The sequence below is a fragment of the Bicyclus anynana genome, chromosome 3 (assembly GCF_947172395.1).
Source record: "Bicyclus anynana chromosome 3, ilBicAnyn1.1, whole genome shotgun sequence".
NCBI lineage: Eukaryota > Metazoa > Arthropoda > Insecta > Lepidoptera > Nymphalidae > Bicyclus > Bicyclus anynana.
The window spans coordinates 1,420,880-1,436,601 of NC_069085.1; the positions used below are offsets into that span (position 1 = coordinate 1,420,880).

At 34.1% G+C, this 15,722-nt stretch overlaps 2 protein-coding genes across 2 annotated transcripts; one reads left to right on the forward strand and one right to left on the reverse strand.

Moving 5' to 3' along the window:
• The first annotated feature begins 4,911 nt into the window (after nt 1–4,911).
• On the forward strand, nt 4,912–13,965 carry LOC112051865 (uncharacterized). Its single transcript, XM_024090677.2, has 6 exons — nt 4,912–5,071; nt 5,180–5,392; nt 6,460–6,622; nt 8,348–8,590; nt 10,458–10,683; nt 12,393–13,965. The coding sequence occupies exons 1-6, from the start codon at nt 5,055–5,057 to the stop codon at nt 12,578–12,580; spliced, it is 1,050 nt and encodes a 349-aa protein (XP_023946445.1). The 5' UTR covers nt 4,912–5,054; the 3' UTR covers nt 12,581–13,965.
• On the reverse strand, nt 12,771–15,404 carry LOC112051864 (phosphatidylinositol-glycan biosynthesis class W protein-like). Its single transcript, XM_024090676.2, has one exon. It carries the CDS (start codon nt 15,285–15,287, stop codon nt 13,971–13,973), a length of 1,317 nt encoding a protein of 438 aa, XP_023946444.1. The 5' UTR covers nt 15,288–15,404; the 3' UTR covers nt 12,771–13,970.
• Nucleotides 15,405–15,722: the final 318 nt, after the last annotated feature.

Genomic DNA, 15,722 nt, shown 5'->3' on the forward strand with positions numbered 1-15,722 from the left:
TAGCGTCAATGGTTTCATGATTCACGTAAAACGTGTAGAGCATATAGTCTCTTTTTTACTCCATCTTTACGGTGTTGAGGTTATGACACTCCACGTTAAAACATGTAGATGATGTCTCTTACTCTCTTACTCACTTCACCTTCATTTATCTTATAAAGGTTATATCTTTTAGCAACTGCTTCTGCTCAAAGAATGCAAACCCTTACCTATACTTAACCAAAAAGTATCGTTACAAATGGATTTGATTTTAATAATTATAATTACCACTCTAGACGCACAAGCCTGGACTTTGCCAACCGCCTACAAGTTTACCTTATATTCGCCGAAAACCAAGTGTTGGCATTGGCCGTTGAAACATACCAAAATATTAAAATAGCGTTGTGATGAAATGTCACCGAAGGACATCTTTTTATCGGAATACGAAACCTCATAAAAACGTTGGGTTTCAGACATTAGGTCAAAAAAAAACCAGTAGCATTGATAAAAAGTGCTTCAGCGCGCATAGCACCCGCGCCCCGTCAACGTGGGCGACGCATCGCGCTGTTGTCATCCTGGAGACAGTTAGCATGGAGTGATTACTCTCATGTAGGTATTTCTAAAGTACTACTGTTGTAGTCGTCGTCATCAACCCATATTCGGCTCACTGCTGAGCTCGAGTCTCCTCTCAGAATGAGAGGGGTTAGGCCAATAGTCCACCACGCTGGCCCAATGCGGATTGGCAGACTTCACACACGCAGAGAATTAAGAAATTCTCTGGTGTGCAGGTTTCCTCACGATGTTTTCCTTCACCGATTGAGACACGTGATATTTAATTTCTTAAAATGCACACAACTGAAAAGTTGGAGGTGCATACCCCGGACTGGATTCGAACCCACACCCTCCGGAATCGGAGGCAGTGGTCATATCCACTGGGCTATCACGGCTCCTACTGTTGTAGAGATATTGCTAAATCAAATAACAATGACATTGTTAATGTATTAACTATAATAAGTAATAACAAATATTTTATTCTCAGTAAATAAAGTTAATTTCATTTATGTTATGATATTGACACAATTTAATATTTAGAGTAATAAAATAAACAAATCTATATCTATTCTGTACTTATCTATACTTATAATATACTTATAATAAAACTAGTCAAATTCTGTACATTAATTCGCAATTTGAGATTTTACTTATATCATTTGTAACACCGAACGTTACCGTGGCATGACGGACTACTAGCGCCATCTAGAACTTATAATAAAACTGTAACAGGTAAAATTATATACATTTTGTACATTGAAGATATTTTAAAAAAATTTGTTTCAGGGCATTATACAATCATTACTGAAGCTAAAAATGTTTTTCTTCGATTTTTTGTCTGTCTGTCCGTGTTTTTTTGTTATTCGGGCATCACGCCGAAACTACTGAATGAATTTAAATAAAACTTTTGCTCAGTTTGCGACCATAATATGGAGGTTAATTTTTATAGGGAAAAAAACCGAAGGGGGTGATATAAGGGTTGAAAATTTGTATGGAATGTCCCCCATTTTTAGAGTAACAAATCTAAAAGATTGTCTATAAAACATAAAAAAATACGAAATTTAATGTGATTCAAGAATTTTTAAAATTCAAACCCTAAAGGGTTGAAAGGAAATAAAATTTGTGAAAAAATAATAATCAGCCATTTTTGATAAATAAAAATCATCCTATGGGGTAAATTTTGGAAGTTAACTAAGGGTTGTTTTTTTTTATGAATGTTCATCATTTCTCAAATTATGTTTAAGGTAGGCACATTCTAACGATAGTCAAAGTATCTACTTTGACTATCGTTAGAATTTGAAAGGGTTGAAAAATGTTAAAATTTGTGTCATTGTTAACCGACTTCAAAAAAGAAGAAGGTTGTTAATTCGTCAGAATCTTTTTTTTTTGTGAATGTTCATCGATTAGTCGAAGATGCCTGAACTGATTTAGATGATTCTTTTGTTTTTATTTCAAGTGGTTCCATAATCATCATGTACAAATCTGATGATAGAATTCTGGAGAATTCGAGCCTCGGGCTGCGTGCTTAATCGTACCCCGGTCGGGGTTTTGTGGTTAGGCCTCTGACCGTGACTTCGATTGGGCATTCTACCCAAGTACATAAAATGCGCGGCCTCTGGCCGCGTGCTTAATTGTACACCGGCCTTCGGCCGAGTGTTTGTGATAGGGCCTTCGACCGTGGCTTTGGCTGGGCACTATACCCAAGCAGATAAAATGCGCAGCCAACGGCCGCGTGCTTAATTGTGCACCAGCCTTCGGCTGGGGGTTTGTGATAGGGCCTCCGACCGTGATTTCGGCTGGGCACGTTACCCAAGCACATAAAACGCGCAAATCCGGCCGCGCACCGAATTGTACACCGGCTTTCGGCCGGAGATTTGTGATAGGGCCTCAAACCGTGTATTCGGCTGGGCATTTTTTCCAAACACATAAAACGCGCGGCCTCCGGCCGTTCATGTTTGGAGTTCTATTTTTCTAAAATGATTAGTGGACTATTTATTTATATAAAACATAAATAACAAAGTGTACATAATATAATAATATTTAAAGTTATTATTATTATAAAGTTTGATCCCAATTATGTGAGTGTTGCAGCCGATGACAATTAAAGCCCCACCATCCTAACCCTAAAATAAAGAAAACAAATGCAATATAAAATATAACACAAAAATTTTAATACAGTAAATATTTGCCCTTCTTTTATTCACGTTTTCACTATTAGCAAATATGTTTACTATGTGTGAATATCAGTCTGATTTAAAGAGAGCCGTCACCCATAAAGATCAAGACCATCTAAAGATTCCTTGGCAAGACTGAACTGGTTTCTTTGCTGACCTAATTTCATGTTAACACAAGGAATATTTGCAGGGTATGAAATATTTATTACATTGGCTTAAACTGTTAATTTGTTGTCAGTTTTTGACAAAAGCTCTAATTTCACTAATGGACTATTTATAATAATATAAATAGCCTCAATAGCTCAAAGGTAAGAACGGTTGGACTCATCACCAAGGGCTGGTGGTCCCAGTCTGTTGGACTATTGTTCTACCCACTAGAACTAGTTGAAAGGAATGAAAATATTGGTCTTATTTAAAAGATACAGCAAAACTTGTCTGTTGTTCTCTCATTTAGGAGTCGTAATGTATCCACAACAGATTTCCTCCATTGATATGTATGTTGACTTGCAGGAGATAAGAGTACACCACACTTTATATCTCTGCTGTTATTTTTACAAGGTTTGAGAATAATTACAGTTGTTTGAAGCAGTACTTTGCTTTTCGAGTTTACTTGGGATGTCATTCCTGCTTTACTCCTTCAGGGGGAAATTTCTTTAGACAGAGCGCCCGATTATGATGACCACTAACTTTACAGTAGGGACAATATCTATTCACTAGGCAATTGCTTTTGTTGTGTCCCTCTGCAAGACATAGGTAACATCTGCCTGATAACATCCTCTTTCTATCCTCTACTGTTCTATAAGTAGAACACTGATCACTAAAATGAGCCTCCTGGCAAAAGACACAAAATCTGCGGCTTTTCTTGTTCTTTCCTTTCCTTTCAGGATAGTCTGGTTTTCTTTTATATCCCATTCTATGATTATTATAATTACTATTCATTTCGTAAAACCTTCTATTACTATTGACCTCCTTGATTTTCCATTTAATCCGGACGTTGAGCTCGCACAGCGCATCTTCAGCTTCTAACTGTACTGTTGAAATTTCTGCTATATCATATGTCGCGGGTTCTGTACTAACTCTGAAGTATTCCATCAACTCTGAACTTAAACTTGCAAGTAAAGTTTGTAATTTTGATGAAATAATCTCTGCCTCTTGAGTTATCGCTGCCAAGGTATTGGGTGTTGTATTATCAAATGTTCGTATCAGAGAGTACGCCTCCCCTACTAGGTTTTGTAATTTTTCCTTTCGTAAGTGCATTATCATTATTCGCCCCTCCATTTTCTAGTTAACTTCTGATATTATGTGTAAATATTCTGTTTAAACAAAATTCCAAGTAACTTGTGATCCTCAGACTTCAGTCTACTTAAGTACTTGTATAATTATAAACAAATAAAGAGAAATATAAAAATTGTTGTTGAATATAATAACTCACACAATCCTCAAATCTTTATGTTTTATTTTATTTAGTAAAGTTGTAAACAGGTTTAGAAATGTCAATTGTCATTGTCAAACTTGAAAATAATGTGACCAGCTCAAAAGTAGTGTTTCGTCACGTTTCGATTACTTTCGATTAAAATTTAAAAAAAAATCATTACAATTAAAATAAATCGCATTAACATATTTTCTAACATTATTTTATATGTTTTACGTTTTAGAACTAATTTTTATGACTTTTGTTTATAATTTTAATCGAAATTAATCGAAACGTGAGGACAACACTACTTTTGTTAAGCTGGTCACATTATTTTTAAGTTTGACATTTACAAATATCATAGTTTGGACTATTAGCATTTTAGTCAAGTAGCACTTATCTCAGATTATTAATAGGCCGTAAGACTAATTTAGTATTTTAGCCGAGTACCTACGAACGATTTTTGGGCGATAAATACAAAAATTGTTCGTACTAAAATAGTCTGTACCACAAACGGCTAAAAAGATAGTCTGTACCGCCTATTACCGCCAAAAACTTTTTTTTTAGTAACAAATAATTTTTATTAATCAAGTAGGTACATAAATAGGCTAAACTTATTATAAAAATAAAATATGAGGAAATATCAATACAACTACAACTACAAAATTAAAATAAATTAAAATTAAAACTAATACCTAAAAATATTTATCAAAATTTGCCGCCCTTGGTAGGGTGCCCATCACGCATTTTTTTAGTATGATTATCACAGACGACAAATTTATTGTCATTGTCATTTTTCAATGTACTTGTCAGTGTCAATTTGTTTTGACTTTTGCTATTTTAAAATATTTACTAACAGCACAGAAAAACATGATTATCTCTCTGTTAGAAAAACCATACATAATTTAATTTAAAATTAGACGTGTAAGTAAGCGAACCTCATGTTTCTGCGGAAAAGGTAATGGTCTTAATATTGTTCTAGTTGGATTTAGTGTTATATAGAGTAGGTACATCAAGCATAATTTTTACTTATAATAACAATACAAAACTTAGTTACTTTTTGCAGTACAACGTTGAAATACCTCATAACTGTGCCACTAGGAGTCATATTTTACTGCGAGTGGTTCGATTACGTTATACAGCCGCTGTTTTGGCCGGACTTTGCCTGTAAGAATGAAGAGTCTTGTACGAAAATACTTTTTATAGCGGATCCTCAAATACAAGGGGACTTGGCCGTCCCACCGCCTTTAGGATCACTTGTTAATTGGGACAGCGACCGGTAAGATTACTTTTATAGTTAACTCACGCAGTAAAGAAAAGAGGTTCTTAAATAGTTGTTTGTTTCCAAAATAATGTTTTTTTTTAATAAATGAATATGAGCTAATATTATTATATATTATTGTCTAATATATTTTTTTTCGCAATATCTTTTCGTCCAAAATTCCTCAGTGCCTGAAGACAAAAGTCTTCAAACATTGTGTTGCCAGACATGTGTTGATGACCTAGGGTTTCAAAACTTGGTTGCTAACTATGGACCTCATAAGAAGGCTCAGAGTCACACAGCGGGTAATAGATCAAGCTATGCTAGGAGTATCTCTGTGTGTTCAAATCAGACATGAGGAGATCCACAGAAGAACTAAAGTCATCGACATAGCTCAATGTGCCATTAGGGTCCCAAGACTCAGTATTGTGATGTTTGGAAGTCCCTACAAAAGGCTTATGTCCTGCAGTGGATGTCCATCGGCTGACATGATGATGATATTTTTTTTTTTGGTTAAGGAGCCTGACTCAACTCAGAGATTTGATCCCCACTTGTCTTGCCCCTTCAATTAGCTGTAAAAACTTATAAGAGTTGGAACAACCACAGTCAGACAAATGAGGATCAAACCTGTGTGTTGAGTATGGCTCCTTTACCTTGGAGCTATAGAGGCTTATGTGCCCTATGAGTGGAAAATGTATTATGAAATCGGGCTTAAGAAATATATTACCCTCATCTGTTACTTATTTGGGATAAGATATATTTGACAGAAAATATTTACATTGACACCTTGAAATTATGTCCTTAGGCCAATATATTAAATGTGGCATGTTTATTATCAACAAACCAATTGAAAATGAAGGTATAAATTAGTATTTTCCACCTAACAATATTTTTAATTAACTTGTTCCTACATTAATGACAATAAATTTGATTAATAAGTTCTATACAATAATTTAGGCAACATAGTTAATATCTTTTGAATAACATTATATTTAATCAATTTTAATTTATATAAATTTTAAATAAATTCTGTATTATATGACATCTATTCCACTTTGAGTTTCACTGTGCCTCCTTTTTTCCAGTTACCTGGCGTCTACATTTTCAGTAGTCCTGAAACACTTCAAGCCCGATGTGCTGGTGTATCTGGGAGACCTGATGGACGAAGGCTCAGTCTCAACCACAGCACAATACCATAGCTATGTTAAGAGGCTCTCTAATATTTTTGATGTCTATTATCCTGTTGTGGTAAGTCATTGTAAAAAAAATATTATATCAATTGGTTATTTTTGATTGGATCTTATTTATCTACTGGTTATTTTAATTAGATAAACAATTTCCTGAAAGACCTGTAACATGATTATATATCAGCAGAATGGTGTTATATTGAAATGCATTTTACATTTTACACTAAAGTCCTTAGTATCCTCGAATATTGCAGCCCGGTATGGTGCCCTACTTACACAGTTCACTGTGACAGATTGGAGCGTGTTCAGAAGCGTTTTATTTACCATCTGGCTTTCAGCGACAACAAATGTCGTGAGTTAAACTCGTATGACTCACGTCTACAATCTTATAAGGTTATGCCATTAAGGAATAGATGCAAAATGCTAGATATGGTTTTCTTTTATAAAATCATTAATGGCTACATGGATTCACCGGATATATTGGAACGTCTAATGTTTTGTGTACCACGTCCAGGAAGCCGTTTACAGAATCGAAAGCCCTTCCATTTACCCTTCTGTCGAACCAGAGCCGGTCAGCATGCGCCTGTTTATCGAATATGTTCACTCTTAAATGCTCACAGTAGTAATGCTGATTTTATTTGTAGTTCTCTGACCTCTTTTAAAAAACTCATCAAGTTTGCTTAGTGATTAAGGATTAACGATTAGTTTAGTGATTTTTGCATTTATATTGTTGTCTCGTGTAGTGTTATCGTTTAAGTGCTGTTCATGATAGTTTATTATAAGAATGCTGTGGTCACACCAAGAAGGTGCAATCGTATTTATTACGTTTTATGTATGTTATTTAATAGTGTAACATGATTGTAACCAGTTTTGTGATCCAAATAAAAAAAAAAAAAAAAAAAAAAGTCGTTTATTCAAATATTACCTGTATAGTTGTAATTCGTAGTTTCTTTATAATTATTACTCAGGTATATTTATATATTTATTTTATTATATATTTATTTATTTATTTTATTATATATTATGTATATTTTATATTTATACATGTATTATATATAAATATACTATTTTTATTATTATATATATATATTTTTTGTTGCACTATCCCGCATTTAATTACATTTAATTCCTTTATCCAAAGGTTGTCTGGTAGATATTGCTATAAGCAATAAGACCGCCTTTGCACATACTTGTTTTCTATGTTTTCCTTTGTTATTGTTTTTGTTTTATTTTGTGCAATAAAGTATAAATAAATAAATAAATAAATAATGTTATGTTATCTTTTAGATTGTTTATAAGTTTATCATCTATATTCTACACTATTATAAGGACAATTTTTTGTTTCTTTGTAGCAAATGGGCTCCAAAACTACTGCACTGACTTAAAAACAACTTTTTACCAATGGAGAAACATTGTCATCAGTACCATAGGCTATATTTTATCCCTGTATTCCCAAAGAACAAGAACTATGTGGGAGTCTGATTGTGTGAATAAAAAGCAATATTATATTATGTTTGTCTCATTTTAAAATAATTAACCAACTCAAAAAAAGGAGGAGCTTCGCAATTCGAAGCATATGCTTTTTTTCATGTATGTTACCTCATAACTTCGTAATTTAATTAATGTTTCTTTAAAAGAGTATATTTCCAGATTGGTCCCATTTTATTTTCATAAAAATCATAGTTATAATTTCGTGTTAAAATCAAAAGAACAGAAATATGTCCTTGAAGTTGGATCTATTTTTATGTTAAAAAGATTATTATTATTATATTTGTTACCATTTCAGCAAGTATGGGTGCCAGGTGACAATGACATTGGTGGTGAAAATGAACCAATCAATCATAACAAGGTAGCAGAGTTCAGTAAGGTGTTTGACCAGCCATCTGTGATTACGTTCAGAAATATCACCTTCTACAAAATCAACTCTATAATGTATAAAGTGCCTCAAGCACCGGACGATGCAGATCTCAATGTTAGAATTGCTGTGGCTCATTACCCTGTCTTATCTAAGGGTGTTTATGGGAAACAGGTACTTTTTATTATCAACAAGCGGACCCGGTCAAGCTTCTCATTGACTTATGTGCACATTTTCCCTATCACTATTCTACCCTACCCCTATCCTACCACTCTTAAACGTTTGTATGGGAAATAGAAAAGGGTTGTTTTTTTGGTTTTCCTGGCAATTATTCAAATTTTTCTCACCTTTTAAACCTTCCCTATACCTTCACGAACATTTCAAGACCAAGATAAGAAAAGTCTGTTCAGTCATTTTCGAGTTTTAGCGAGACTATTGTTATGGTTCTTTAATCTTCTATATATATATATATATATATATATATATATATATATATAGAAGATTAAAGAACCATAACAATACAAGACATAATATAATGCTGAGCTGTGTACTTCTCTTTTAATAAAAAATTATGCCACATTTAAACTAATATAGAGGTGAGATTTGATGTTTTTGTTTCAACAAAAACTACTTGACAAATTTTAAAAATGATTTCACCATTACAAAGCCACATCTTTGCTAACTAATATGAGAACAAAATCAATGTGACCTGTAATAATATTATATAGTCTGGCAAGTTCGTTGATGACGCTCCCATGATATGCGGGCGACGGAGGGGAAAGATTGCGTGGGTGTGAAATCGTGCGTGCGGGGAAGTGAGGTGCATTAGTCGTGGGTTTTTCATACATCGCTACAAGCCCTCGCGGACCATCTGGAGTGTTACGAAGTTGGCAAGCTATAGCATGCTGCATGCAAACTTTATGATTTTTTTGGAACATCGTGCGTTAAGCTGTGCAATAGATGTTAGATATCAGCGGTAACGTAGGAGCGCGGCGGCACGGCCTTACTCCGCGTATTTATATTTTCACCAAAACTTCAACCCCTTTTTAACCCCTTTTCTGATAAATAAAGGACTTCCTATACAAACTTTCAACCCTTATGTGGGTGCCACTTGGTAATTTATTTTCTCGACAAATTCCCCTAAGCTTCTTCGAATTATGTTCTCAAATCGTGTTAAGTTTCATTTAAATTTATTTAGTAGTTTCAGCTTGATACCCGGTAAACAAAAACACGGACAGTCAGACAGACAGACGAAAAATCAATAAAAATGCGCGTAGCGACACCTGCAGTCGACATAATAAAGATTGCATCCCTAATTACCAATTTATTATTTAAACTAGCGGACGCCCTCGACTTCGTCCGCGTGAAGGTAGATGTAAACTTTTAACTACCCCTACCCTGCCCTACTCTACTAATTCCCTACCCTACCCTTTCACTACCCTACCCATTAAGGCTGCACACGCGACGGAAGCTTAAAAAATGAAGTAACTTCTCCCGTTTTCCCAACGTTTCCCTTCACTGCTCTGCTTCTATTGTTTGTAGCGTGATGAAAAGTATACGATAACCTGCCCAGGAGTATGAAAAATAATTGTACCAAGTTTCGTTAAAATCCGTCGAGTAGTTTTTGTTTCAATAACGAATATACCATGCGGCGAAAGTTTAAAAAATTGAGTAACTTCTCCCGTTTTCCCAACATTTCCCTTCACTGCTCTGCTCCTATTCATCGTAGCGTGATGAAAAGTATACTATAACCTGCCCAGGAGTATGAAGAATAATTGTACCAAGTTTCGTTAAAATCCGTCGAGTAATTATTGTTTCTATAAAGAACATACAGACAGACAGACAGATAAAAATTTTACTGATTGCATTTTTGGCATCAGTATCGACCACTAATCACCCCCTAATAGTTATTATTTTGGAAATATGTTTCATGTACAGAATTGACCTCTCTACAGATTTATTATAAGTATAGATAATATAAACTCAATAAGTTTAATAATTATATTCTCCATTTTTAGAGATTAAATTATTCTTGTCCTAGGTAAACAATGCGTTACATCCAGACATATACTTCTGCGCTCACGAACACGTGTCCAAGTATGTGAAGCAGCAGAAAGACTTTTCCTCCAAACACACATATTTGCTGCAGCGCGGAGCTCCAGTGTTAGAAGTGTCCTTCGACGATGACAGCATGTACGAAATTTTTGTTCCAACCTGTTCATATAGAATGGGCACTAATAAAATTGGATATGGAGCTGCTATTTTAGGTAAGTTGATTTGAAATCCTACTTTAATATTATAAACGCGAAAGTTTGTTTGGATGTTTGTTACTCTTTAACGCCGCTACTACTGAAGCGATTTGGCTAAAATTTGGAATGGAAATGGATTTTACTCTGGATTAACACATAAGCTACTTTTTATCTTATTCTTTTATTATATATATTTGAAATCGCATTATTTCTGAGAACGAACGACAGATTATTTCAAAGGCATAATCGTGAGCGTTGCGGAGATAGATTTCGGTTTCCTCCCCACCACACTGCTTTCCTAAATAAGAGCATCTGCATGATGATTATTAGAATATATAATAAATTACCAAAGCGTATAAGACAGGAGAACAATTTAATTAGTTTTAAAAATAATCTGCGTAGGTTTCTCCTGGACAATGCGTTTTATGACATAAATGAATTTTTAACTTTGACATTTTAATATAAATTTATTCTTTTGACAATATGATGTAAATTGATTTTTGATTCATTTATTTTTTATTTGTATTTTCTTTTTTTCAAATTAATTAATATTGTTCTTCTATTCATTATTAAAAGTAATTTCTGGAATGACATCATATTTACTGTAAATGTAACTAATATTTTGCATGCCAATCGGGCGTGATACAGAACAGATTATATTTATTTGTTAAGACCTTGTAAACTGTATCAGCAAATAAAGGATTGTATTTGTATTTGTATTTGTATCCCGAAAAAATCCATGGTTTCCCGATATTTGCGAAAACTGATGATTTTAATGATATGAATGTTTGTTACTCTTTCACGCCTCGACTACTTAACCGAATTAGCTGAAATTTGGTATTGAGATATATTATAGCATGGATTAACACATTACTTTTTACCCCGGAAAAATCCATGGTTCCCGAGGGATTTGTGAAAAACTAAATTCCACGCGGACGAAGCCACGGGCGTCCGCTAGTTTAATATAATAAATTGTGGCTTATTATAATAAGTGTTTAGAGATTAAGAAGTATTAAGATTTGCCTGGAATAACAGACAGTTAGACAAACACTTTTTAAAATGAGTGGTTAGTTCTATTAGTAGTTAGTGTATGTAGCTAAATTAGATATACTTATAAGACACATCAATTAATTTTTTTTTTAAGAATATTTGCCTGTCAAATAGTTGGAAGTCTGTTAGGAGTGGCTACAACAAAAGTCCAGCAGGCAGGAATCGAACCACTATCCACTACTGTTGAGCTATTGAGGGCTAGGGCTTCATTTATATTTTCATTCATTACAAGTTAGCTCTTGACTACAATCTCACCTGGTGGTTAGTGATGATACAATCTAAGATGAAAACCAGCTACCTAGTTAGGAATAAAATGAAAATCCACACCCCTTTCGGTTTCACACGACTCGTACCGGAACGCTAAATCGCTTGGCGGTACGTCTTTGCCTAACTAGGATGGTAACTAGCCACGACTGAAGCCTCCCAGCCAGACCTGGACTTATTAAAAAAACCTTAATCGGCCCTTCTGGGGATCGAATCCAAGGACCTCTGTCCTCTAAATCCACCGCGTATACCACTGCGCCACGGAGGCCGTTCTTTCATATTTATCTTTTTATAATGACTGCCTTTGCATATTTTTATTTCATTTTCAGTTTTGCTTTTATCTTGTCCTATACAAAAGTTGTCTTAGTAGATAAAATAGTCTTTTTCTTTAAATAATATTCATTTTCTTCCAGAAAGCCAGCACAGCCTTAAATATACTGTGTTCTGGTCACCGCAGAGGTTCCCACACCTCCTGGCTTACCTTGTTGTGGTGATAATAGTAATTAGCTATGTAGGCTGCTTCGCTCTGATGAGACTGATATCTCGCCAACCCCGACTAGTCCGGAATGACGACATTCTACCTCTTTTACATCGAAAGTAATTTATCTTGAGCGTTTAAAAAGGAATTCAGCTGGAACCTTGCCATTTAGTATTATTAATCCATTGTTATATTCGATTTTTACTATAGGTATATGATCTATTTTCGGAAGCCTATTTAGCTGTGGTTGTAGTCTTAGGTGTTCAGACAGGTACGATTGTATGTAAAACTAAAAGTATCAACAAAATATATATTTTTTTTATAAAAATTTCTTTATTTTGACATTGAGTTAGGCTTTAGGTTAACAGGTTTAGATGTCCTTGTAATTAACAATGCTTTTCTGTTATGCTGACATTGCTTTAGTAGTACACACTATAGTTTGGCAAGTTCGTTGGTAACACTCCCATGATATGCGGGCGACGTGGGGAAAGACTGCGCGGGTGTGAATTTGTGCGTGCGGGGTCGTGGGTTTGTCGCTACACGCCCCCCGGCCCGCTAGGAACATCGGGAGTGTTACAAACGAAGTTGCCAAGCTATACATATTTGTCTTACTAGCTTACTACTACATCCAAAGTCAAACTGTCTTCTGTAGATATAATACTTATTACATAGAAATCGTTATAACAATCCTATAGATAGATACACCCATCCACTGGTGTCTGTTGATGCTGGATAGAAAACTACAGACACCAGTGTCACTGTAGTGTCAGTGTCAGTTACACCAGTCACACTGTATACCTTAGTGTTGAGTATGGCAAAACTTTGAAATATGAAACATTTATACAACAACATACTCCAGTCAGCACATTAACTTTAAGTAACTTTTGTGGACAATACATTCACGAATTTTACCAACAAGCTATTGTTAGTAATTCTCAAGTCATGTGACTGATAAAAATTGAGATTTTAGGTAAAAAATGTCATCCGGTGGTTAACAACCCTTTGTGGATATCATAGAGTAGGTAATGGATATTGCCCAGTTGACATTGTGTATTTTGTTAACAACAAGATATAAGGTTATCAAAAAATGTGGTTCTTATTGATTTGATGTTAACTGAATTAGGTAGCTAACATTTATGTCAAAGTTAGTTAGTGAATTGTCCAGTTGTTATCAAATATAAGACGTAATGTAGATGAAAGTCACAAAGTCAGATACAGGGATTATATTTGTCTTTAATTTTATATGTCATGTATATGTATATTGCTTTTATATTCACATTTCTATAGAATTGTTTTTTATATATATGTATGTTAAAAGATATATTGAAAGTAGATTGCATAGAAAACTCCTTGCCAATATATTCCAATGCTAATTAATTCATATTTAGCATAATGTATGACATTATTTTACAATTTTTTTTGGTAAAGCAAGTAATTATAAATTTGTATAACATACAATAGGCTTTAATAATATTTTATTATAAAATAAAACTATTTTCTTACAAAAATTGTTTTATAATTTTATACCTTTCCTGTTAGCATAAACAATAATACTTATATTGAGTATCATGTAAAAATTTAATATGACAAATGTTGCCATAGCCGGGACAAACAATGTTCTTACGGACATATTTATTATGCCTGTGGCAACATTGGCAATAAGAAAGTACAGTAATCCATTATCATTTATAGCACCTAATATCAATGGAATGTGGAAGCTAATGTTTTTATAGCCAAATACTATTTCTAAAACATACATCAGAGACAAAACTAATGCAGTTATTGCTGACAGGTATAAAGAATAGCCTGCATTAGCTAAAGTCCTTGAAACAGGTCGGTACAAGTTACAAATATAGGAGGAAATCAATAATACAACGGAACTGATAATTAGTGTTTGTATCACATGATATCGAGTAACAGATTTATTAGTGAGTATCTTTTTTAATTTGACAGCAAATAAATATAATGCTACATAACCAAGACTTGATGTGATACCTTCTTTATTTGCATCTATTAAATTAATTCTCGGTGTGTCACTAAACACCCAAGCCTCTAAATTTTTGTACAATAAAAACTCATGAAAACTTAATATAGTGATACTCAAAAACAAGGGATCAAATGGCAATATTAAGAGGAGACAAGATACAAATTTACAAACAGCAAGAGTGTAAAAGAAGTTCCAATGCACACCATACTCTGTGATATGATTTTGGTAATCTAACTGTTTTATAGACAAGTATCTGGTCACACCGAGTATCAAAAGAATACTAACAAATTTTGTATTGCTCTTTAAAATTGACACATAATTCTGTTTACTGTATTCTTTGTGTACAAGTCCGCTTATTAATATGAAAAGACCAACACCAGTATCCATCAAACTGTACCCATAATTTTCAGTTTTAGCTAAGTGTCTGGGAAAATCTTTGAAATCAACAGCCAAAATACAAATTACAGTTATTAGATAAGTTAGGCCCCTCAGACAAGATACTGATAGTATTTTGTCATTTTTAAAGTTGTTCATACATCTGAAAGCGTCGTAAACTTCACTGTATTTAATATTTTTTAATATTTCATACAATAATAACACAGACACACAGAGGTTGAGTTCATTAATGTAATTGGAAAATACCGTGTGCGCTACTATAGTTGGGAGGACGATTATAATGTATTCTAATACATACTGTTTTAAACCGTGATTAGGGACTTTAATAGCACAAAATAAAGCACACTGCACTGTAAAAAATACACTCAAAAAAGTATGAACTGCTGTAGACCCGTGATTGTTTTGCATGAAGGATTCATGGTAGTTCTTATATTCGGAATTGTTCATTTTCAATCATTGATCGTTGTCCGATATTAACTTTCTGTGTGTAAGTCCGTAATCCATTTCCATTAATCACAAACGTCAAATGTTGAATTGATGATATTATTTGTTTACACTTTTGATAAAAAAAAATAATTATAGCCACAGATTAATAGATACTACCATAGAGTACATTGAGGAGTATAGCTTTGATTTATGGATAGGAGTATCTATGGAATTTAAAATTCATTAGTTCGGACTACTATAGTATTTTAATCAAACAATTTTTGGATTTACCGCCTAAAAATCGTTAGTAAAATAGTCTCGGCTCTCATGATATTATGCGGGCGACAGGGAGAAAGACTGCGCGGGAGTGAAATCGTGTGTGCAGGGAAATGAGGTGCATCAGTCGTGCCTTTTTTTATTCATCACTACACGCCCTCCGGCCCGCGCGGAACATCG